We start from the raw sequence: 23,656 nt of genomic DNA, 5'->3' as shown, positions 1-23,656 counted from the left end.
GATTTTTAATATTGTGATACTTGATATTACTGCAAGCAGGGCGGAGATAGTAAGAAGCCCGGGGTGTCCCCCGTCCCTTGTGAAAAAAACTTTTTAATGTTAATATACCGAAAAATTCCCGACCGACCCCTGTATAATTTTGACCCCGTACCCTGTGAAATTTTGAAGCCGAACCCTGTATAATTTGAAGACGACCCCCATGAGTTTTTGAGACTAACCGTATTAAAAAATACAATGAAAATTTTATAAATATAATTATATAAACGTTATACAAACAATTTTTCCTATTAATATCAATAAGCCCATTAGTTTAATATCTAATCCAATTTTAAGCTCAATACCCAACTCAAACCCTACTCATTTTTTTAGCCCAATACCCAATCCTATTCTAAATTAATATTTTCTTTTAACCCTTTACCGCCTCTGATCATCGGCCAAACAACTGAACAGTCTGAACAAGAACAATTGAACACAATTACACAGAACAAACATAATCAGTCACACCCTCACACCCTCGACCTCGTCCCTCTGTCCCTAAGTCCCTCTGATCGGCGTCGGCCTCTCTCGGCCAAACAACTCAACTCACAGCCTGTGCGGACTACGGCTCTGCCTCCTCTGACTCAATTTTCAACATCCATCTTTGTGATAAGGTATAACATAAATACGTAATACATTTAATTTATGTCTAATTTAGTTAGGCTTTAAGATTTTTAGGTTAATGATGTTTAGATTATGTTAAAAAAAATGGGGGAATTTTGTGATTTTAGGTTAATAGTTTGATTACTTGCTAAGTTTGTTGTATTTTTGATCTTATAGGAAGAAAGAAAAATGAATCCGATAATGGAGAGATTTCTTAAACAAAAAGGAAATCAAGGATCGTCTTCTAAGACTCCCGAGTTTGTTGAATTGGATAATCTTCCTTCGGACCCGCCGATAGAAAACCGATCTCTAGTTATAACGTGAATCAACGAGATGCAATAAGAAGAACATATCTACTAAGAGGACCATGTCAACCAAGCGGTGTGGCATTTCCATATAGAATGATCGGTAATGATTCAAGACGTTTTCCGGTTAGTTGGTATACTAATTTTAAGGGGTGGTTAGAGTATAGTATAAAAAACGATCGTGTTTATTGCTTACATTTCTACTTGTTCAAGGATCAAGTTAGAAATCTCCAAGAAGCTTTCATTAGAGAGGGGTTTAACGGTTGGACTAGACAAGATAAAGTTCATCGTCATCAAGGGGATTTTAATAGTTTTCATAATAAAGTCTTTAAAATGGGTGAAGATTTGCTTAACCAAGATCAATTGCTACAAACTTTTGTTGATAAAAAGAGTGAGAAGGAAAAGTCCAATTATCGACTTAGATTAGGTGCTTCTAGTAGTGTTACAAAAAGACTAGTGAAGATAGGGGCACCATTTCGTGGTCATAATGAATCAAAAGATTCATTAAATAAAGGGCTTTTCTTGGAAATTTTAGAATTAATGGGAGAACAAAACGAAGAGCTTGGCAAGGTTATTTTAGGTAATGCACCCGGGAATAGCCAAATGACAAGTCCAACAATTCAACAAGATCTTAAACATTGCTTTGCTCAAGAGGTATTAAAAATTTTTTTTGAAGATCTTGGTGAAGATTATTTCTCTTTGTTAGTTGATGAATCATGTGATGTATCCAACAAGGTTCGATATGTGGATAAATATGGAGTGGTTAAGGAAAGGTTTATTGGGCTTGTTCATGTCTTGGAGACGTCGACGTTAACTCTCAAATCCTCTATTGATGATTTATTTAGCCGACATGGACTTAGTTTGGGCAAGATTAGAGGCCAAGGTTATGATGGCGCAAGTAATATGTCGGGTGAGTTCAACGGGTTAAGGGCTTTAATTTTAAAAGAAAATGTTTCGGCTTTTTATATACATTGTTTTGCTCACAAACTTCAACTTGTTGTTGTGGGTGTTGCGAACAAACATAAGCCTATTTGGAGATTTTTTGAAATGGTTGCATCTATAGCAAATGTCGTTTGCGCATCTAGCAAACGACAAGATAAGCTTCGAGAAAGTAAAAAAAACACTTGAGAGGTGTCTTGGTTACCGGAAGTGGGTTGAATCAAGAGCTATCTCTTACAAGGCCCGGAGATAGACGTTAGAATTCCCACTATAAAACACTTGATCGTTTGGTTACTTTATATCCAATGATCATGGATGTGCTTAAATATGTTGAAGAAACGGGTAAGACGAAAGCTATCATGAGCCAAGCGCAAGGACTTCAATTGGAAATGAAAAAATACGACTTTGTATTTTACTTGCACTTGATGTTGCATATTCTAGACGTCACAAACTCATTGTCTCAATGTCTTCAAAGAAAAGAACAAGATTTGGTGAACGCGAGTTCATTGGTTTCTTCAACCAAGCGGCAACTTGAAGACTTTATGTTGGAGGGGTATAACAAGTTTGTGGAGAAGGTTAGCTCTTTTTGTGAAAAACATGATATTCTAGAGGTAAAGATGAATGATGACTACATTAACATACTAACGCCAAGAAAAAAGACAAACATGAAAATTGCCACTATTATGAGTATGATTGCTTCAATGCGGTTCTAGATTTGCAAATCCAAGAGTTTGGGGACCGTTTTAACGAGGTAACATCCGACTTACTTGTTTCTTTGAGTTGTTTAACTCCTTGTGATAATTTTCGGGCATTTTCTATTCCAAAAATATTACAATTAGTCGAGTTATACCCATATGATTTTGATGAAAGTGATAAAAGAAGACTCCCGGTTGAACTCGCAACATACATCGATAATTTGAAAGGAGATAAACGATCTGAAAACTTGAATGGTTTAGCAAGTCTTGTTCAATTGATGGTTCAAACAAAGAAACACCATTCATTTGCATTGGTGTATTGTTTATTAAAGTTAGCTCTCGTATTACCCGTCGCAACCGCAACCGTTGAAAGATCCTTTTCGGCGATGAAGTATGTGAAGTCTGATTTGCGTAATCGAATGGGTGATGAAAATTTAAGCGATAGTTGTATTTGTTACATTGAGAAAGACTTGCTTATCAATGTTAAAGTAGATGATGTAATAGTTAGATTTCAAAAAATGAAAACTCGTAGATAACAACTTTGATGTATTTGTTATCTAATATTTTGTTTGGTAATCCTTTTATATATATGACCCGATTCGACCCGACCCGATTCGACCCGACAGTTGTATTAGTACCGACCATAAAAATCCCGACCCCTGTGAGAAAATTTCCTGGATCCGCCACTGACTGCAAGTTGTTCTTGTGTGGGAATCCAATTTGTTCGTTTTGTCCGTTTACAGGTCCACTAATGGTTAATTATAGTATTACTGTTTTCTGGACAAAAGGGTTTTAGGAGGAGTAGATAGTACCTGTATATTAGCTGCATTTTATTATTAGTTGAGCTATCGTTATATTAACCGTGTCATTTTAGTTACAAAGCTATAGAGTTTAATATGATACCTATATAATATATTATAAAATAGTACGTATCCAGGCTTGTGTCTTTTGTTGTGCAAAGTTGGAAAAAATTATTCAAATGTACAGCTCCTGATAGCTACACTATAATAACCCAAACTTTTGTATTAGATAACAAACGAATAACCATAATTTTAATATAAATATTATTTTAAACTGTAAATGGTATAATTAATAATAATAATAATAACATCAACGGATGAGTGTTTTGAATAAAATATGAAATTTAAGAATTTGAGTTTGAGCAAGTTTACATCTTGTAACATTCCAGCGAAAACTTGAGCAACAAACAACTAACTTATTTAGGAATTTGATCACGCTTATAACTCGTTTAATATATATATACACAAACGCGATAAGACTCCAAGATAACAAAATCTTAAATCTCTGGATCTCTCTGCCGTATACACCCTTACCGCCGACCTGCAACTCGTCGCCGGAAAACGGCGACCTTCGCCACCCTCCTCGCCGCTTTCTGTCACCGCTATAGTTAACCACAGCTGCTGCTATCTCACCGTTGGTTCGGTTCTTTTCAACTATCGCCGACTATTGTTATCGCCAACCACCGCCGCCACCGCTGCTGCCGAAGACAACCATTGACCTCTCTGTTTTAGTGGAGACAGTTATCGTCACGTGACTACGAAGGTGAACCACCGCTGCTTCCTCATTATCTGCTGTTCGAATTTTGAGGTAACAGTTCCTGTTCATGTTGATCGTTTTAGTCCTCGAATTCTGGTTTGTTTCCGGCGACTAGAATGTGATTTAAATTCGGTTTTGTTAAAAAAAAAAAAAACATAAGACATCTTGCTGATTTTGTCACCTTACATATTTTGTTTTCTGCTAATTAATACCCACTTTTATCATGTTAACTTAACCTTACTGTTAAAAGGGTGGTGATAAGAATACACGTACATGTTTATATGGTACAAGAACTCTTTATTATTAGGTTATCAAAATTCTTTTTGTAATATTATTCAATCGGGTTCTGGGTGACACTCCATGCATCCTTTATTTGTGTCTTTAGTAAAAGTTACTAGTACTATAATAAACAAAAGAATAATACTCATATAAGATGGTTCGGATAATAGTATTATCGACTACGTTAAGTAAGATGATTAATAAAACCACCGTTGCCGGAATGGTTGTTAAAACAACAACGTTAAGTTCTATAATTTAATTCAAAAGTATATTTAAAATGTAGGATCTAGTACGTGTTAAGGACGACTCGTTCGGTTTTGCTTTGCTTGCTAAGTTAAGGTACGGTTTCCTGTTTTTGCTATTTTTAGTATTAATTATAGTCCGTTAGTTTGTTGTACGGTTTCCGTCTTTGTTACTCTTAGTATTAATTATATTCTGTTACTTGGTAGTACGGTTTCCGTTTTTGTTACTCTTAGTATTAATTATATTCTGTTACTTGGTAGTACGGTTTCCGTTTTTGTTACTCATAGTATTATATTTTGTTCCTTCGTAGTACGGATTCTATTTCTTGTTACTTCGTAGTACGGTTTCTGTTTTTGTTCACTTTTAGTATTGAATCTATTCCGTTACTTTGTAGTACGGATTTTCGTTACGCGTCGGTTATATTTTTAGTTCAGTTATTTTATATGATATATTTTAGTTATATGTTTTTAGTTTTAGTACTCTGTTACCCGAGCATTTTCTGACTTGTCGTTGGGGCGTCAACGGGAAGGCACTTATCGTGACAGTGCGTAATCAAAGTTCACGGCGTCTCTAACTAGTACTTTTGAAGTATTAGGGCCACTTGGAGGCGTATAGATCGATCTTAGCTCCGACTCCTGACTCCTGACATGGCACTTATCGTGACAGTGCGTAATCAAAGTTCACGGCGTCTCTGAAAGTACTCATGTAGTACCTTGGCCACTTAGAGGCGTATAGATCGATCTTAGCTCCGACCTCTGACTCCTGACTCCTGACTTCTGTTTGAGATGGAACAATGTGTGCACGCCACCCACACCGTCTCCTTGGTGCATGGACTAGCTAGCTGTGTACCCCTCTGTTTCGGCTCTGGGTGCTTCCGTATTACACGACCTATTTATTTTAACATCATCGTCGTGTATTTTAGTAATTATATTTTGTTTCGCTATATTTCTGGTCCGTTTTGATATGTGTATATGCATTTGATTAAATTTGAGTATATTCAGATTACGTCCCGATCGTGTATCGGATTATGTTTCGCATTTAATTATAGTTCAGTTAAATGTTACACGTTATATGTTACACGTCACACATTATATGTTACAAGTTATATGTTTCTGGCTCTGGGTGTTTTTGTTATAGTTCTGATATATTTCCGCATGCGTTTGACCATGTTCTGGCCAAGTGTCGGATCATACATCCGAATTTTATTAAGTATATGTTTAGGTATAAAGGGTTGGTTTCGAGTTTGAATTGAAGTTCGTATATTTATTCTCTTACGTCTGTCCTTACCTATACTATTGTTCTTTCCGTTACTGGGCAATTTTTGGCTCAGCCGTGTTTTCTTGTTTTGTTTTTCTTATTTTGTTTTCAGGTAATCCGGGATTCTGGGAATTTAGTGATGAGAGATAAAAAAATGAAGTTCAAGCTTCTTAAAGTTAATTCATTTTGTTTAATAATATGACGTAGGTTGCATTAATTTTTGTTGTATTTGGATTGTGGCGTTGATTTGATATCTGTAATAGTAACACGTTAGCCTGTTCCGGGTTGGGGTGTTACAGTTATGGTATCAGAGCTCAGGCTCATTCCTGTAGAAAACTTATACAATAAAGAATTAATCATGTGAGTTAATGGGTAGACGTCGGGTTAGGATTCCTCTTCTCGTTCTCCGCGTATTCCGTAAATCTTTATCTTTTAGCTCATACGCTACCTTACTTCCAGATGCCTCCTAGAAGACGTGTGAATCGCCAAAACGAGAATGATGCTGGAAACGACCCTCCTCTTGCCACCGTTGTTACTAACGCCGTCAATGCAGCTATTGCGGAAATAGTCCCTAACATCATACAACAGTTGCAGCAAAATAATGCCGGTGGCAACAATGCCGGTGGCAACAATGCCGGTGGGAACAACGCCGGTGGCAACAACGCTGGAGGCAACAATCCCCCTGTTGGTATTCATGTCTGGCTTGAGCGTTTTCAAAAGCAAAAGCCAAAATCCTTTAGTACTGCTAGTTCTCCAGTAGAAGCTGAAAACTGGATCGCGCACATCGAGAAACTGTTTGAAGTGCTGGGTGTTGAAGATGTGTTTAAGGTTCGGTTAGCTACTTACAAGCTCGAAGATGACGCTCACAGATGGTGGAAGACACTGAAAGCTGCACGTGGTGGAGACAATTATGCTGCTACACTTCCTTGGAATGAATTCCGTACTTTGTTTTACCAACAGTATTTCACTGATGCTGATCGCAGTGAATATTTGAGAGAATATTCTTCAATTATTCAGGCTAATGATGAGCCCATCGTTGAGTTTAAAAATCGTTTCAGTCGATTGGTTAGTTTTCTTGGCCCAACTGTAGGCACGCAAGAACAACAGACCAACCATTTCAAGTGGGCCATTTGTGACCGAGATAGGAAGTTTATCTTGAACCTCCGTTTTAATGACATAAATGAGATAGTTGATGCGGTTAAGAACCTTGATAATGATAAGAAACACCGCCAGAAGTCTTTTGATGAAAGCCGTAAGCGGCCAAGAGAAAATAATCAGGGTCAATCTTCTGCTCAGGTTGGAACCAAACAGTCCCTTGTACCCCGAGACCGTAGACAGCGTACTGATGGGAATTTCAACAATCAGCCACGAAATGGGGGAAATCAAAATCAGAATCATAGGACCGCACAGAATAATATGCAACAACATCATAACCCCACCAGAGCTCAACCACTTAATCAACAAAACCGAAATACTCCTCTGTGTGGCACGTGTGGGAAACGTCATGGAGGTGCTTGTCGTCGAGCTGAAGGTCGTTGTTTTAGATGCGGAGATGCAGGACACATGATCAGAGACTGCCCTCAGCGGGACCCTAGAGCTAATAATGGAGAAAACGCTAGACCTGCGCAAAAAGATTAGTTCTGGGGAAATTGAAGCCATGAACCAATTTGATTATCCGTATTTGTTTTCGTTTTAGTACCCCGTATTTCAGTTTATTTGGGTTTGATTTCGTGCGAATTTGGATTTTGTTAAGTTTCACACTCTGTTTATCTGTCATGTTAGAAGACTCTTATGTTTGGTATGTTTGAAGTTTAGCATATTTGGGTCGTGTTTCGTATCATTTATGTCAAGACTTTGACATCATTTTTTTTAGTATATCAACACGTCATTTTTTTTATATAAGTTTAGTCTTTAAGATGTGTAATGGAAGGACCGTTAGGACACACTCGTAAGGTAAATTGATGATTATGGTCGCGAACGTAACCATGAATTTACAGGTATGTATGTGTGCTACTAAAATCCATTTTGCAGCTTAATGTTCCTCTAATATTTAGATACGACATTGTCTTAAGTTTTCGCTATTATCTGCTAGTGTTACGTGTCTTTTATTATATATTTATTTATTTTTATATCAGTGTAGAAATGCATGTTAATATTCAAAATATGTTTTTGAAAATTTACGTTTCAAGTCTTGATTTTTTTTTTTTTTTAGTATTCCATTAGTTATCACTTTTTATTTCCACTTATAAGTCACATGTTTCAGTTATCTGTCTTTCGTTTTGGTTATTAGTTACACAATTTAGTCATAGGCTTTAGCTCATCAAAATTTATTTATTGTAGTTATTAGTTATCCACTATGTTATATGTAATTCTGTGTTCAAATGAAATTTTTGATTTCCGTTTATAAGAACTAGTATTATCCGATACAAGTTTTAGGTTACCCATAGTTTCGTTCAATATCATCATGGCAACGAGTCAGCTATTTCAGTTTGGATGGTTTTGATTTCATATGAATTCTGTTTTATATGTCCTAATATTTGTTTCCAAGACTTTGCAATTGTCATGTCTGAATTTATGAAAGTTTTAAGTTTGTTTCGTTTCCGTGATATCCGAAAGTATGTGTCACCGTCTTACAATTTCGAGGACGAAATTTTTTTTTTAGGGGAGTATAATTATAATAACCCAAACTTTTGTATTAGATAACAAACGAATAACCATAATTTTAATATAAATATTATTTTAAACTGTAAATGGTATAATTAATAATAATAATAATAACATCAACGGATGAGTGTTTTGAATAAAATATGAAATTTAAGAATTTGAGTTTGAGCAAGTTTACATCTTGTAACATTCCAGCGAAAACTTGAGCAACAAACAACTAACTTATTTAGGAATTTGATCACGCTTATAACTCGTTTAATATATATATACACAAACGCGATAAGACTCCAAGATAACAAAACCTTAAATCTCTGGATCTCTCTGCCGTATACACCCTTACCGCCGACCTGCAACTCGTCGCCGGAAAACGGCGACCTTCGCCACCCTCCTCGCCGCTTTCTGTCACCGCTGTAGTTAACCACAGCTGCTGCTATCTCACCGTTGGTTCGGTTCTTTTCAACTATCGCCGACTATTGTTATCGCCAACCACCGCCGCCACCGCTGCTGCCGAAGACAACCATTGACCTCTCTGTTTTAGTGGAGACAGTTATCGTCACGTGACTACGAAGGTGAACCACCGCTGCTTCCTCATTATCTGCTGTTCGAATTTTGAGGTAACAGTTCCTGTTCATGTTGATCGTTTTAGTCCTCGAATTCTGGTTTGTTTCCGGCGACTAGAATGTGATTTAAATTCGGTTTTGTTAAAAAAAAAAAAAAACATAAGACATCTTGCTGATTTTGTCACCTTACATATTTTGTTTTCTGCTAATTAATACCCACTTTTATCATGTTAACTTAACCTTACTGTTAAAAGGGTGGTGATAAGAATACACGTACATGTTTATATGGTACAAGAACTCTTTATTATTAGGTTATCAAAATTCTTTTTGTAATATTATTCAATCGGGTTCTGGGTGACACTCCATGCATCCTTTATTTGTGTCTTTAGTAAAAGTTACTAGTACTATAATAAACAAAAGAATAATACTCATATAAGATGGTTCGGATAATAGTATTATCGACTACGTTAAGTAAGATGATTAATAAAACCACCGTCGCCGGAAAGGTTGTTAAAACAACAACGTTAAGTTCTATAATTTAATTCAAAAGTATATTTAAAATGTAGGATCTAGTACGTGTTAAGGACGACTCGTTCGGTTTTGCTTTGCTTGCTAAGTTAAGGTACGGTTTCCTGTTTTTGCTATTTTTAGTATTAATTATAGTCCGTTAGTTTGTTGTACGGTTTCCGTCTTTGTTACTCTTAGTATTAATTATATTCTGTTACTTGGTAGTACGGTTTCCGTTTTTGTTACTCTTAGTATTAATTATATTCTGTTACTTGGTAGTACGGTTTCCGTTTTTGTTACTCATAGTATTATATTTTGTTCATTCGTAGTACGGATTCTATTTCTTGTTACTTCGTAGTACGGTTTCTGTTTTTGTTCACTTTTAGTATTGAATCTATTCCGTTACTTTGTAGTACGGATTTTCGTTACGCGTCGGTTATATTTTTAGTTCAGTTATTTTATATGATATATTTTAGTTATATGTTTTTAGTTTTAGTACTCTGTTACCCGAGCATTTTCTGACTTGTCGTTGGGGCGTCAACGGGAAGGCACTTATCGTGACAGTGCGTAATCAAAGTTCACGGCGTCTCTAACTAGTACTTTTGAAGTATTAGGGCCACTTGGAGGCGTATAGATCGATCTTAGCTCCGACTCCTGACTCCTGACATGGCACTTATCGTGACAGTGCGTAATCAAAGTTCACGGCGTCTCTGAAAGTACTCATGTAGTACCTTGGCCACTTAGAGGCGTATAGATCGATCTTAGCTCCGACCTCTGACTCCTGACTCCTGACTTCTGTTTGAGATGGAACAATGTGTGCACGCCACCCACACCGTCTCCTTGGTGCATGGACTAGCTAGCTGTGTACCCCTCTGTTTCGGCTCTGGGTGCTTCCGTATTACACGACCTATTTATTTTAACATCATCGTCGTGTATTTTAGTAATTATATTTTGTTTCGCTATATTTCTGGTCCGTTTTGATATGTGTATATGCATTTGATTAAATTTGAGTATATTCAGATTACGTCCCGATCGTGTATCGGATTATGTTTCGCATTTAATTATAGTTCAGTTAAATGTTACACGTTATATGTTACACGTCACACATTATATGTTACAAGTTATATGTTTCTGGCTCTGGGTGTTTTTGTTATAGTTCTGATATATTTCCGCATGCGTTTGACCATGTTCTGGCCAAGTGTCGGATCATACATCCGAATTTTATTAAGTATATGTTTAGGTATAAAGGGTTGGTTTCGAGTTTGAATTGAAGTTCGTATATTTATTCTCTTACGTCTGTCCTTACCTATACTATTGTTCTTTCCGTTACTGGGCAATTTTTGGCTCAGCCGTGTTTTCTTGTTTTGTTTTTCTTATTTTGTTTTCAGGTAATCCGGGATTCTGGGAATTTAGTGATGAGAGATAAAAAAATGAAGTTCAAGCTTCTTAAAGTTAATTCATTTTGTTTAATAATATGACGTAGGTTGCATTAATTTTTGTTGTATTTGGATTGTGGCGTTGATTTGATATCTGTAATAGTAACACGTTAGCCTGTTCCGGGTTGGGGTGTTACATACACAGTAAAAGTGGTGTTAGAATGCTTAAGAGTTTGCATATGAAGCCGCAAAAGGTTGTGAGCTCTTTTAATCCGGTTGACAGAACCTAAGGAAATATATTGGTTTGTCGAAGACGCTAGTTTAATATGCTTTTTCGAAGCTAGGAAGTTCCACGGGTGGATAAAATCGAGGGGATAACTGGGTGTTGTAAACTGGAAGCAATGGATCACGGAAAGAGTAATGGACTTGCCGAAGGCATGTGGAATTGGTTCAGGTGATGAATGGTCGTTGCACGTTGGGATCAATTCTTATTAGAACGGAGTGGTCTCTGTATCTACCTACGGATCTCAAAGGATCGTGCAAAATCGGTAGGTGTGTTGCTGCGGATTTGCAATCACAGAATTATAATAAAACTTTAGACCACAACTTTAAAATTCTTTATTACAACTGGTTTCAATATCATATTCTCAAATCAAAGAATATAGCAATAAACAAATTCTACAATTTGGATTAGGCAACAACCAAGTTATGGTATTCACATACAATTTGGTATTTTTAAAGTATTTGGTGGACTATTAATTATCTTTCCATTTCAAAATATAAAAAAAAGTCTTGGTAAACTGATATTCTTACAAAGTTGGTGGGTCATTAAAATACAACGAATTAATCAATTAGCCTCCAATCTAGACTTTAAACTATACAAATATTAATTTAAAGACTAAAAACACACTTTTCATTCTTTAATCTTCACTAACTACGTAACTTATTCTTATGTTTAGAGTTGTCACACATTTATGCTTTTGATGGATGAATGTCAAATGTGTATGTTAAATAAGCAAGTGTATTCCTTGATAATTTCCTATAATAAGAGTTCCTCTAATTCTATGAATTTTCGTAGAATACCTTTTTCTTCAAAATCACTAGAAAAAGTTTCGGATTTTCTAGGATCCCGCCAATTCACCATACAAAAATACAATGAATGCCAGATATAATAGAGGACTGAATGCATTCTTTTTGCCATATTTTCATCTATGAATTTGTTAATTTTCGTAAACTCACCGCCTCACCGACGGATGCGTCCATCATTAAAAGCCCTTCATAGTGTGGAAAGGATCTGAACCAATCAATATTCATACAAACAGGTTTGTCTTATTAGTTTTGGTATTATTAAATCAACATTATAAAATTGAGTTTATTGCAAACCGCGTTAAGGGTCATATAGTTTTATATATATGACTTATATTATAATAAAATGTGTTCATCTATTTTATGTTACCTCACCCCTCCTATAAAGAAAGAGTGCCATCTCTCTTCATATTCAAAACCATCATCATCAGCTCCTTAAGCCTTTAATTTAAACTCTATTTCTCTTTTCAGTTCCAAATTCACAACATATTAATATCATGTCTTCCATTGAGGAAGAAGCTGTGAAGCCCATGCAGATTACTCTCCAAGAATTATCATATGCAACTAATGGATTTTCGGATCATAATCGCATTGGAACGGGTGGATTTGGGAAGGTCTATAAAGGTGTATCAGTAAAACATGGCAACATCGCCATAAAGATGTTGGATCCTTGGCAAGGTCAAGGAGATCATGAATTCAGAACAGAGATTGCTTTACTTTCGGTTTATAAACATGAAAACATTGTCTCCCTTATCGGATTTTGTAATGAAGGTGGAGAGAAGATGCTTGTTTATAAGTATGAAAGCAATGGCAGTCTCGACAAACATTTAAACCGGACTGATCTGACATGGATCCAGCGACTTCAAATTTGTCTGGATGCTGCTCGTGGGTTACAATATCTTCATGATGATGTGGAACCTCAACGTAGAATTCTCCACCGTGACGTTAAGAGCTCGAACATTCTTTTGGATGAAAACTGGAAAGCTAAAATATCTGATTTTGGGTTGTCCAAAATAGGTCCAGCAAATATGCAGTCTACCTTTCTTATCTCCGGTGCTTGTGGCACAATTGGATATGTTGATCCAGACTACTTGAATACTGGTTATCTTACACAAAAATCTGACGTTTACTCTTTTGGGGTTGTATTGTTCGAAGTTTTGTGTGGAAGGCTAACACGTGTTACTAAGTACAAGGATAAGCGTGAATTTTTAACTACGTTGGTCAAAATACATTGGGGAAAGAAAACATTAGATGAGATCGTTTATTCCGATCTACAAAATCAGATAAACAGAGCTTCCCTTATTACGTTTTCAAGCATTGCCTACCAATGTTTGATGAGCGGAAATGAACGTCCAACAATGAAGAAGGTTGTGGAGCAACTATATAAAGCTCTTGAGAATCAACTAGTAAGTTGCTGCAGTCATAAGTTCTCTTTCTCATTTCTTTGTTATTATTATGATTATTTTTTATTTTAGCGTTAAAGCCTATATTGATTACCATCTACTTCAGTTTTTCCTTATTTGATCCCATTTATTAACAACATATGCAAATTAAAAAGTCTATTTGCCTGGGATGCTTTTGTTTTGGCTCGTGTAAATGAGCCAATCCGCTATTAGGATTTTACACGAGCCTATTATTTATATAAATAAAATAATTATATTCGATACAATAAATATATGTTACGTGCTAAATTTTTTATACATATCACTATAAAATAGTCAAATGATACATATTAAGTCATTCATATAATGTTATAGCTATATATAAAATAAAAAATAAGTAATAAATAATAAATGAATTAAACTCGAGCTTGAAACTTTTCTTACGAGCGAATCTCAAGTATTAATTAGATGTAAAATTCGAAACGACTAAGGTGTTTTACTATTTATAACCACCCTCATCTTAGAAGCAGAGAGGAAAGTCAGAATAGATTTTCTTTATTATTATTATTAATTTAAACTTTTGTCGAGCTTAATGGAATATTTAAAAAGTTTGATTTGAGTATAAACAATCTGAATGTGTTTTATTGAATACTTTTGTTAATTATCACTAACAAAAGTTTTTGGATGCATGACTGATAGGCACCACAGAGTTCATATGAGTATGACTTTGCTGCTCATCTCCGAGGAAAATCAGGGTATTTTCATAAACTGATTTATTTCGGTCTCACTTCATGCCTAATATCTATCTATTTATTCTAATAAATTAAAATAATTGTAGACACGTGTTGGTTTATGGTTAATCCTCATATATTTTTTCCCTTAAAAACTAATATATGTCATAGACCAATAATTATTCATTTTTCTTTTACAATTCATTTATATTATATCTATAAATACTAGTCTAAGTTATTTTAGAAAAGGGAAAAAATAGGAAGGGTTTGTGGCCATACAAAAAATCTCTAAAAAGATATTTAAAAATTAATTTAAAAAATCATAACTCAAAATATAAATAAAAAAACAAAAAAATAAAAAATAAGAAACTAAAATATTTCATCCTTCTTCCTCATTAAAAAAAGACACAATATTAAGGCTAAAAGATCATTGTGTCTTTTTTATCTATCATTATGTTTTTGTTTATTTTCGTCATTGATTGTGTCTTTTTTCCTTGAATTGTGTTATAATATATTCGGAATTTTGTTAAATTTTGCGATATGTTGTGTCTTTTTTTATTTATTGTTATGTTTTTTTTGTTTATTTTCGCCATTGTGTTTTTTTTTGTTTGACTTAGTGTCTTTTGTTTTTCGTATTTTTAATGAGAATGACGAATGAAATATTTTACTTTTTTTACTTTTTTATTTTTTAATTATATTTTGAGTTATAATTTTTTTATTATTTTTCTTGAAACTTTTTTAGAGGTTTTTGTAGATCACAAATCCTTATCACATTTCTCATTTTTGTCTCTCTTTATATTTTTCTTATCTAACTATCTATATAATTGCATACCATAAAATCTTAGGTGTCACTCTCAGGTTGTTTCCCTATTCTCTAGAGCCACCAGATTGCTTGATTTATAAATGGAGAATTCTTATGCATATGACCTGAATTCGCGGGTATGGGTCTCACCAAACCCAGATAGTCTTTAAATGGGTTATAACATCTCATTTATTTGTAAAACTATTTCATATGCAAACAATAATTTTCACGAGCCGTGGGTCTCACCAAACCCGGATAACCCTTAAACGGGTTATAACATCTCATTTATTTGTGAAATAACCCCTTAATTATCAAAGAATAATTTTCACGGGTTATGTGTCTTACCAAACTCTAATAGCTCTCAAATGGGTTATAAGATCTCATTTATTGATAAACACTTTCATTATCAAACCCTAATTTAATTTATTTGCTTTACATGTTCTTCGTTGTTGGTCTATCATCTCCATCGGCGGTTAACTTCTAATACTACCTACCATCGTCAATTACATCAACGCCTCTTTTTTCATTAGACAAATATTTGTGTTCATGTTTGTACATTTAAAAAAAAAATCAGGATGCTCGTGTTCGTTTATGTTTGTTCGTTTAAAAATCTAAAAAAACCTAAACATCTCAACAGATAAAACCTAAACGTTAAAAAATATTATAACAAACTAAAATATATGTATTAAATTAAAACAAAACTACGTTAAAAAATAAAATAATCATCATAAAATAGCAAAATGATAAAAACAAAACTTTAAATAAACTCCCGTAACACGGGAGGATCAAACTAGTAAATATATAATAACTTACGGATTGAAAATACCGATATGGCTTTGCTAACCATACATTACGATATATAAAAAAAATGTATATTCAGTGCACCCTTTCCATGTTGCCCAGATTGTTACATGGCTACTATAGGGTCATTATTGGATCAACCAGATGTGTATGTACATGACATCATGCACAGGGACAAAGAAACACACACTGATATTATTAACACACTTATGAGATGTCGCTACAAAGATGGGTATTTATACCCTTACAATTGACGTTTAAATAACCGTTTTAACTAACCTACCCAGCATGAATTAATATCTAAACGTCGTGTTTTAAAACTGGTATTTTTCAAGTTATATTTGAACCTGTATGACTTTCCAAGTTAACGCAATGCTTGCGGTGCGCACATATAATGTATATATGTGTGAACCCTCGAGTGGGCAAAAGTGAAATTGCACTAATTTTGACGTTATTTTACTAATCTCGTGAAAATAACGTTAAAAGTGGCGGAAGGTTAATCAGGCGTCATGTGGTGGTGTTGATAGCCGAAATACTAGGGTACATGCACCAATCGGCGGTGTCCCGATGGTTGAGTGTTATGTGCCTTACGTCCAAGGCTTGATACAAAAATACAATTGAGCCAGGGGTCTTACCGGAAGCAGCCTCTCTATTATGAAGGGTAGAGGTAAAGGCTGTCTACATCTCACCATCCTCAGATCCTACCATAGCTTTGCTATTAGCGGGATATACTGAGTACGATGATGACGATGACGACGACTTTCCAAGTTACTTTGATTTTTTGATTAAATCTAAGTCTAACATTCCATAATACCAAGGAAACTTGCACAGACTTCTTATACACTAATGAATTTCGAACAACACCACAGGTTATTGCAGGCATCCTCTTCTCAGTCCAGTCATGCCTCTACTTCTAAGTTGTGGACGTATGATGTCTTTATTAGTTTTAGAGGAGAAGATCTCCACAAGGATTTTTTAAAGCTTCTACACTCGGCTCTTGAAGACAAAGGAATCCTCATTTACAAGGACAATGAGCTAAGTAATAAGGAAGGACTCATTAGGCCATCCCTCCTTGAAGCTATTGAAGATTCACAGATAGTTATTGTTGTATTCTCGCGACTATATGCTGTTTCTTCTTGGTGCTTGAACGAACTTGAATATATTATGGAAAATAAGGATAAGACAGGACAAATCGTTATCCCTATATTCTATGAAGTGGAACCATCGGAAGTGAGAAATTTAACAAGCCGGCATTATAGAGAAGCGTTTTCCCGACATGAGTTGGAAAATAGTAACAAAGTTGAATCTTGGAGAAAAGTAGTTATGAAGGCAGCTAATCTTAATCATTCTGGATGGAAACCTGGAAGCATAGACGATGGGTAATTCCTTCTTTGTTTTCTTCAAATATATATACACAAATGGTAATTTTCATTGGAAATTTGTCGAAACCCCGTTTTTCCAATGATATTCCTACAAAAAGTTGCGTAGGAAACGTTATAGACAATTTATTATCTTTTTGGTCAAGTTCCGTTCTAATGAACACTCTAGGATGCATTTTGTTTTTATGTGAAGGTACTTCTCACCTTCGAGTGAAAGTGTAGCACTGAAGTGTATGTTATATTTGTGTGCGGAACTAATTCTCTCATTTATACAACGTGCAGGCATGAAGCAAAACCCTTCAAAGAACTTTGTAATTTCATTTCACAAAAATTGCTTGAATCGATGACACACGCTGAAGCAAATGCTAAGCAAGTAAGTTCCAACATAGACCAGCTAATTGGCCTAACGAACCGCATGCAAGAGTTGAAATCATTTCTAAAAGTTGGCTCAGGTGATGTTCAGATGGTTGGAATATGTGGGATGTGGGGTAGTGGTAAGTCTACTCTCGCATCTTTTCTTTATGAAAAAATATGTCATGAATTCGAAGGATGCTGCTTTGTCGAAAATGTTAGAGCCGAATCAAGAATGCATGGCTTGAAAACATTACAGGAGAAAATTCTTTCAAATGTTCTGAAATCAAGAGTGATCTTAAAGAGCATTGAACATGGAATTTTCTTAATGGAGAGAAGATTACGTCAAAACAGTGTTCTAATTATCCTTGATGATGTAGACCACGCTAACCACCTAAAGATTTTAGCTGGATCTAAAACCTGGTTTGGTGATGGAAGTCGAATCATATTCACCACTAGAAACCAAGATCTGGTGAATTCTCACGGTGCTATCGCATATAAGGTGCAGATGTTAAATGATATAGAGGCTATTAAACTCCTCATTATGCATGCATTTGGGGAAAGTAAACCTGAGGAAGGTTTCGAGGATGTTTCACAGAATATGGTTTCTAAGTTAGGCGGGCATCCATCAGCGCTTAAACGTTTAGGCACTTATCTACGTAGCAAAGACATGAGTGAGTGGACGAGTATCTTAGACAGACTTGAAGCTATCTCAGTTACTGAAACTCTTAAAAAGTTCAAAATACGTGATGATGGAGTGGAGAGGAATATTTCTGACCAGTTACCTATTTGAGGGGACTGGAATCGTGCCGCTGCAATCCTTGCGGTTCCAAGTTATTTTCATGTTGTTCTCTCTTTTTTTTTCTTTGTAACAAGTTTTTTAGTTGTATAACTTTGAATAATTAAAAGCTCATTGTAAGTATTGTCTTCTTCTAAATCTTCATTGTTGCATATTAAATCTTGTATGTAGGTTTTGACTAGAATCCTTGAATTTGGGTCATACATGATGATGTTTAGATTAAAAGTTAAAACTACTACGGGCAAAAGGGTCGGGTCAGTAATTTGGAGAGTATAAATCGATACTCAAACAGAAGCTCCAAGCAGCCTTGACTGATGAAATGGTTAGTTTGTCACGACAGTTAAGATAGTGCTTTCATGATGAATCACACTATAATGTGAAGTTTTTAATATTCACACTTATTCTTTTTTTTTTTGTTAATAGTACTTAGATTGTTGTTTCTGGGAGTGTCAAGGTGGCATAAAGCCTCAAAAACTTGTGAGTTCCACTCACCCGGAGGACAGAACCTAAAGGAAGATAGTGTTCGAATTTGGTTTGTCGAAGGAGCAAGTTTGATGTGGTATGTCGAAGATACAACACCAAACGAGGGGATAATAATTGGGTGTTGTAAAAAAACTGAAAGCGTTAGATCACCAGAAAGAGTAATGGACTTACCTAGGGGAAAGGTCATGTGGAATTGGTTTAGATGATGAATGGTCGTTGCACGTTGGGATCAATTCTTATAAGAATGAAACGAACTGTGTATCTTACTTATTTCTTTTTTTTTTACGATAAAATTCTATCTTTACCTTGCACTCGCAAGGATTTAAATTCACAACTTTTCACATTTGTGAGGAGGATACCATTAGACCACTGGCTCATGAGTAACGATCCGTGTGTAAGAATCCAAAGTAAAGTCTTGTTCCAAATCAGTAGGCGTGCTGTCGCGGATGCGCAACCATAGAAAATTATACTTTGGTCCATAACTTTTAATATTTTTTATTTGGATTAGGCAACAACCAAGAAGTTCTCTTATTCATTCACATACAATTTGGCAATTTTAAAGTAATTGATGGACTTTAAATTGTCTTTCCATTTTAAAATTTATATAAAATAACTTAAGTCCTTACAAAGTTGGTAGGCCTCTAGAACAGAGTATCAAACAATGAGCCTCCAATCTAGACTTAATACTATAGGAAGTTAATTTTTCAAAGAGTAAAAATTATTTTGTAACATTTTATTCTTTTGATGGATGAATGGTAAGTGTGTATGTTAAATAAACTGAGCATTCCTTGATCATTTTCTATAAGAAGTAGAGCTTCTCTAATTCTATGAATTTTTATAAAATACTTTGTTCTTTAATATCATTAAAAAAAGGTTTCGGATTTTTTAGGGTCCCACCAGTTCACCGGACAAAAATACTATGGATACAAGATATAATAGAAGATTGAATGCATTCTTTTTTGCCAGTTTTATATAAGTGAATTGTTGATCATCGTTAGACATTTTCCGTCAGCGATCTCCATGGTAAATTATATTGGTGACTGGTCGGTACATCCATAAACCATGCTATGTTTTCGGACGGAACCCACCTTCACGGAAAGACTTTGATGGATTTGTCTGTTATTAAAAGCCATCTATATAGTGTGGAAACCATTTGAACTCACAGATTATATCTATACAACCAGATTGTTTTTTTACTTATATCTATATAAAACGTGTTCACCCCCTATTAAGAAAAATTAAGTGTCATCTCCTTCTAAGCCTTTTAAATCCTCTCCCTCTTTTCTGTTCTACATTTGCATCACGTTCGATTCAAAACTCATGTCTTCCGTCGAACAAGTACTGAACTGTTTGCAGATTCCTCTGAAAGATTTAGCAAAAGCAACTAATGGATTTTCCAATGGGAACGTCATTGGAAATGGTGAATTCGGGATTGTCTATAAAGGCGTATCTGGTAAACATGGCAAAATCGCCATAAAGATGTTGTATCCTCAGTATGGCCAACAAGAAGAAGAATTTAGAACTGAGATTTCGTTACTTTCTGTTTATAAACATGAAAACAGATGGGCAGAGGTTACTTGTTTACAAGTATGAAAGCAACGGCAGCCTCGGCAAACATTTAAGCAGCACAGATCTAACATGGATACAACGGCTTCGGATTTGCCTAGATGCTGCCCGTGGGTTACAGTACCTTCATGATGGTACTGGATCTCGCCAAAGAATTCTCCACCGTGATATTAAGAGCTCCAATATTCTTTTGGATGAGAAATGGACAGCTAAAATCTCGGATATTGAGTTGTACAAATTGAATCCTGGGATGACGTCTACCTTCTTTTTCTCCAATATTGCTAGTGGCACAATCGAATATGTTGATCCAGCCTACGAAGAAACTGGTCTTCTCACAAAAGAATCTGACGTTTACTCTTTTGGGGTTCTATTGTTTGAAGTTTTGTGTGGTAGGATCGCACGGGTTAAAGAGTCCACCGACGAGCATCAATTTTCAGCTAGTTTGATCAAAAACCATTGGGAAAGGAAACATTAGATGAGATCATTCATCCAGATCTAAAGAAACAGATAAACCAAGCATCCTTACTAACGTTTGCAACCATTTCCTACCAATGTTTGATGAGCCGACGTGAACGCCCAACAATGGAGAAGGTCGTGGAACAACTAGAGAAAGCTCTTGATAAGCAACTAGTAAGTTGTGCCAGTTGAATTAAAAAAAAAAAAAAAAACCGTATGCCTGATCTAATCTAGAATCCTAATGTTTGGTTGTTTGTGATAGGCAACAAGTGGTTTACGGTGGAATGATGATACTGCCTGTGCTGCTCATGATCACCAAGGACAATCAGGGTATTTTTTGATATAAATTAATTTCATTTCATGCTCAGAAATATATATTAACATTCGGGTTTATAAATACGGTTTTGCTAAATAACCTTTAACTTCATGTTACAGTTAAGAACTCGGTGCCTAACGTACTTTATTTATGCATTGTTTTGATGAAACGCCTGAAAGAGTTGTTTTATATATTGGACTTCCATCATTTAATCATTTCAATGCATGTTCGTTATGGTCATCCAAGTCAAGGTTAACAATCGTTTAAAGAAACGGTAATAGACTGGCAAGAATAAGATCGTGTGACTCTGCTAGAAACGGATTCACATGAATGATAAGAAGGATTGAAAACAATGATCATTTTACATCATCATAGATTGCTATGATCACATGCTACAATCACAATGTTTACCATCAAGTGGCATAAAACTTATCTACAAAATGCAAGAATCTAAAGCATAATAAAATGCAATCAGGATATGTATTATTATTCACCTATTGATTGACTTATACGTTATTAACCCTAAATACATGAAAGAGCAAATGTTTGATGATTGCATTATGTTAATTAAGCTTAATCGCACGGGTCCTAGCTATTCTTGCATCTTTAGGGGTCAAAACACATTTGGAATTACACGAGAGTTGGGACCGCTCCTCTGATTAGTGGAAATGAATAATGATGGGTTGGCCTTGACAAGTTCGGTCCGCAAACAGTTGGCAAGTCAAAGTTAATACACCAAAATGTTCTAAAATGATGACAAAGCAATGATGGTTGGGAGAAGATCTAATATGATTGAATGAGGGTGATCACGACAGCATGGTTGAATAGCTCAAAAACGATGAAGAGTTAAAAGTACTTAGATTCTTGTTTCCGGGAGTGTCAAGGTGGCATAAAGCTGCAAAATCTTGTGAGTTCCACTCACCCGGATGGCAGAACCTAAAGGAGGATGGTGTTCAAATTTGGTTTGTCGAAAGGAGCAAGTTTAATTGTTGTGCGGTTTGTCGAAGATGGGAGTTTGACTAGTGGATATGGAGTTTCACGGCACTGATCGAGGGATAACTAGGTGTTGTAAACTGGAAGCGATAGATCACCGGAAAAAGTAAGGGATCGACTTATCCAAGGGAAGGGTCGTGTGGAATTGATTCAGGTGATGAATTAATGGTCATTGTGGGATCAATTCTTATAAGAATGGAACGATCTGTGTATATATTATTTTCTTTCTTTTTAAGAACAAAATTCCACCTTTATCTTGCGCCTTTTAAAGATTTGAACATACAACTTTATATTTTTGAGGACAGACAACATACCACTAAACAAATGGGTCATGAGTAATCGTCTGGCGTATTGTTCAAAATCGACTGGCGTGATGCTGCAGATGCGCAACCATAGAAAATAATAACAAGACTTTGGACCACAACTTTTAATATTTTTTATTTGGATTAGGCAATAACCAAGAAGTTCTCGTACTTATTCACCTTACAAAGTTGGTGGGCCTCTAAAACACGGAATCCGCAACCATAGAAAATAATAACAAGACTTTGGACCACAACTTTTAATATTTTTTATTTGGATTAGGCAATAACCAAGAAGTTCTCGTACTTATTCACCTTACAAAGTTGGTGGGCCTCTAAAACATGGAATCCGCAACCATAGAAAATAATAACAAGACTTTGGACCACAACTTTTAATATTATTTATTTGGATTAGGCAATAACCAAGAAGTTCTCGTACTTATTCACCTTACAAAGTTGGTGGGCCTCTAAAACACGGAATCCGCAACCATAGAAAATAATAACAAGACTTTGGACCACAACTTTTAATATTTTTTATTTGGATTAGGCAATAACCAAGAAGTTCTCGTACTTATTCACCTTACAAAGTTGGTGGGCCTCTAAAACACGGAATCCGCAACCATAGAAAATAATAACGAGACTTTGGACCACAACTTTTAATATTTTTTATTTGGATTAGGCAATAACCAAGAAGTTCTCGTACTTATTCACCTTACAAAGTTGGTGGGCCTCTAAAACACGGAATCCGCAACCATAGAAAATAATAACAAGACTTTGGACCACAACTTTTAATATTATTTATTTGGATTAGGCAATAACCAAGAAGTTCTCGTACTTATTCACCTTACAAAGTTGGTGGGCCTCTAAAACACGGAATCCGCAACCATAGAAAATAATAACAAGACTTTGGACCACAACTTTTAATATTTTTTATTTGGATTAGGCAATAACCAAGAAGTTCTCGTACTTATTCACCTTACAAAGTTGGTGGGCCTCTAAAACACGGAATCCGCAACCATAGAAAATAATAACGAGACTTTGGACCACAACTTTTAATATTTTTTATTTGGATTAGGCAATAACCAAGAAGTTCTCGTACTTATTCACTTTACAAAGTTGGTGGGCCTCTAAAACACGGAATCCGCAACCATAGAAAATAATAACAAGACTTTGGACCACAACTTTTAATAT

At 35.4% G+C, this 23,656-nt stretch overlaps 3 protein-coding genes across 3 annotated transcripts; all 3 read left to right on the top strand.

Annotated features, from left to right (window-relative positions):
* The first annotated feature begins 1,277 nt into the window (after window positions 1-1,277).
* Window positions 1,278-2,072, top strand: LOC143614420 (uncharacterized). The gene has a single exon (XM_077087865.1). It carries the CDS (start codon window positions 1,278-1,280, stop codon window positions 2,070-2,072), a length of 795 nt encoding a protein of 264 aa, XP_076943980.1.
* A 122-nt stretch (window positions 2,073-2,194) lies between these two features.
* LOC143614419 (uncharacterized) lies at window positions 2,195-2,596 on the top strand. The gene has a single exon (XM_077087863.1). It carries the CDS (start codon window positions 2,195-2,197, stop codon window positions 2,594-2,596), a length of 402 nt encoding a protein of 133 aa, XP_076943978.1.
* Window positions 2,597-20,155: 17,559 nt separating this feature from the next.
* Window positions 20,156-20,876, top strand: LOC143614418 (putative receptor-like serine/threonine-protein kinase At4g34500). Its single transcript, XM_077087862.1, has 2 exons — window positions 20,156-20,288; window positions 20,398-20,876. Exons 1-2 carry the CDS (start codon window positions 20,156-20,158, stop codon window positions 20,874-20,876), a joined length of 612 nt encoding a protein of 203 aa, XP_076943977.1.
* Window positions 20,877-23,656: the final 2,780 nt, after the last annotated feature.

Source organism: Bidens hawaiensis, unplaced genomic scaffold (genome assembly GCF_021521415.1).
Source record: "Bidens hawaiensis isolate Kalapana, Puna unplaced genomic scaffold, B.hawaiensis_p1.1 tig00040004_1, whole genome shotgun sequence".
Lineage (NCBI taxonomy): Eukaryota > Viridiplantae > Streptophyta > Magnoliopsida > Asterales > Asteraceae > Bidens > Bidens hawaiensis.
Note: the sequence above shows the minus strand (reverse complement) of the source record. Positions and strands in the feature narration are given on the sequence as shown.

Coding starts and splice junctions, on each gene's coding strand:
- LOC143614418 (XM_077087862.1), top strand. CDS start 20,156: ATGTCTTCCGTCGAACAAGTACTGAACTGTTTGCAGATTCCTCTGAAA. Junction 20,289..20,397: donor TGTCTATAAAGGCGTATCTG/GTAAACATGGCA, acceptor ACATGAAAACAG/ATGGGCAGAGGTTACTTGTT.
- LOC143614419 (XM_077087863.1), top strand. CDS start 2,195: ATGGATGTGCTTAAATATGTTGAAGAAACGGGTAAGACGAAAGCTATC.
- LOC143614420 (XM_077087865.1), top strand. CDS start 1,278: ATGGGTGAAGATTTGCTTAACCAAGATCAATTGCTACAAACTTTTGTT.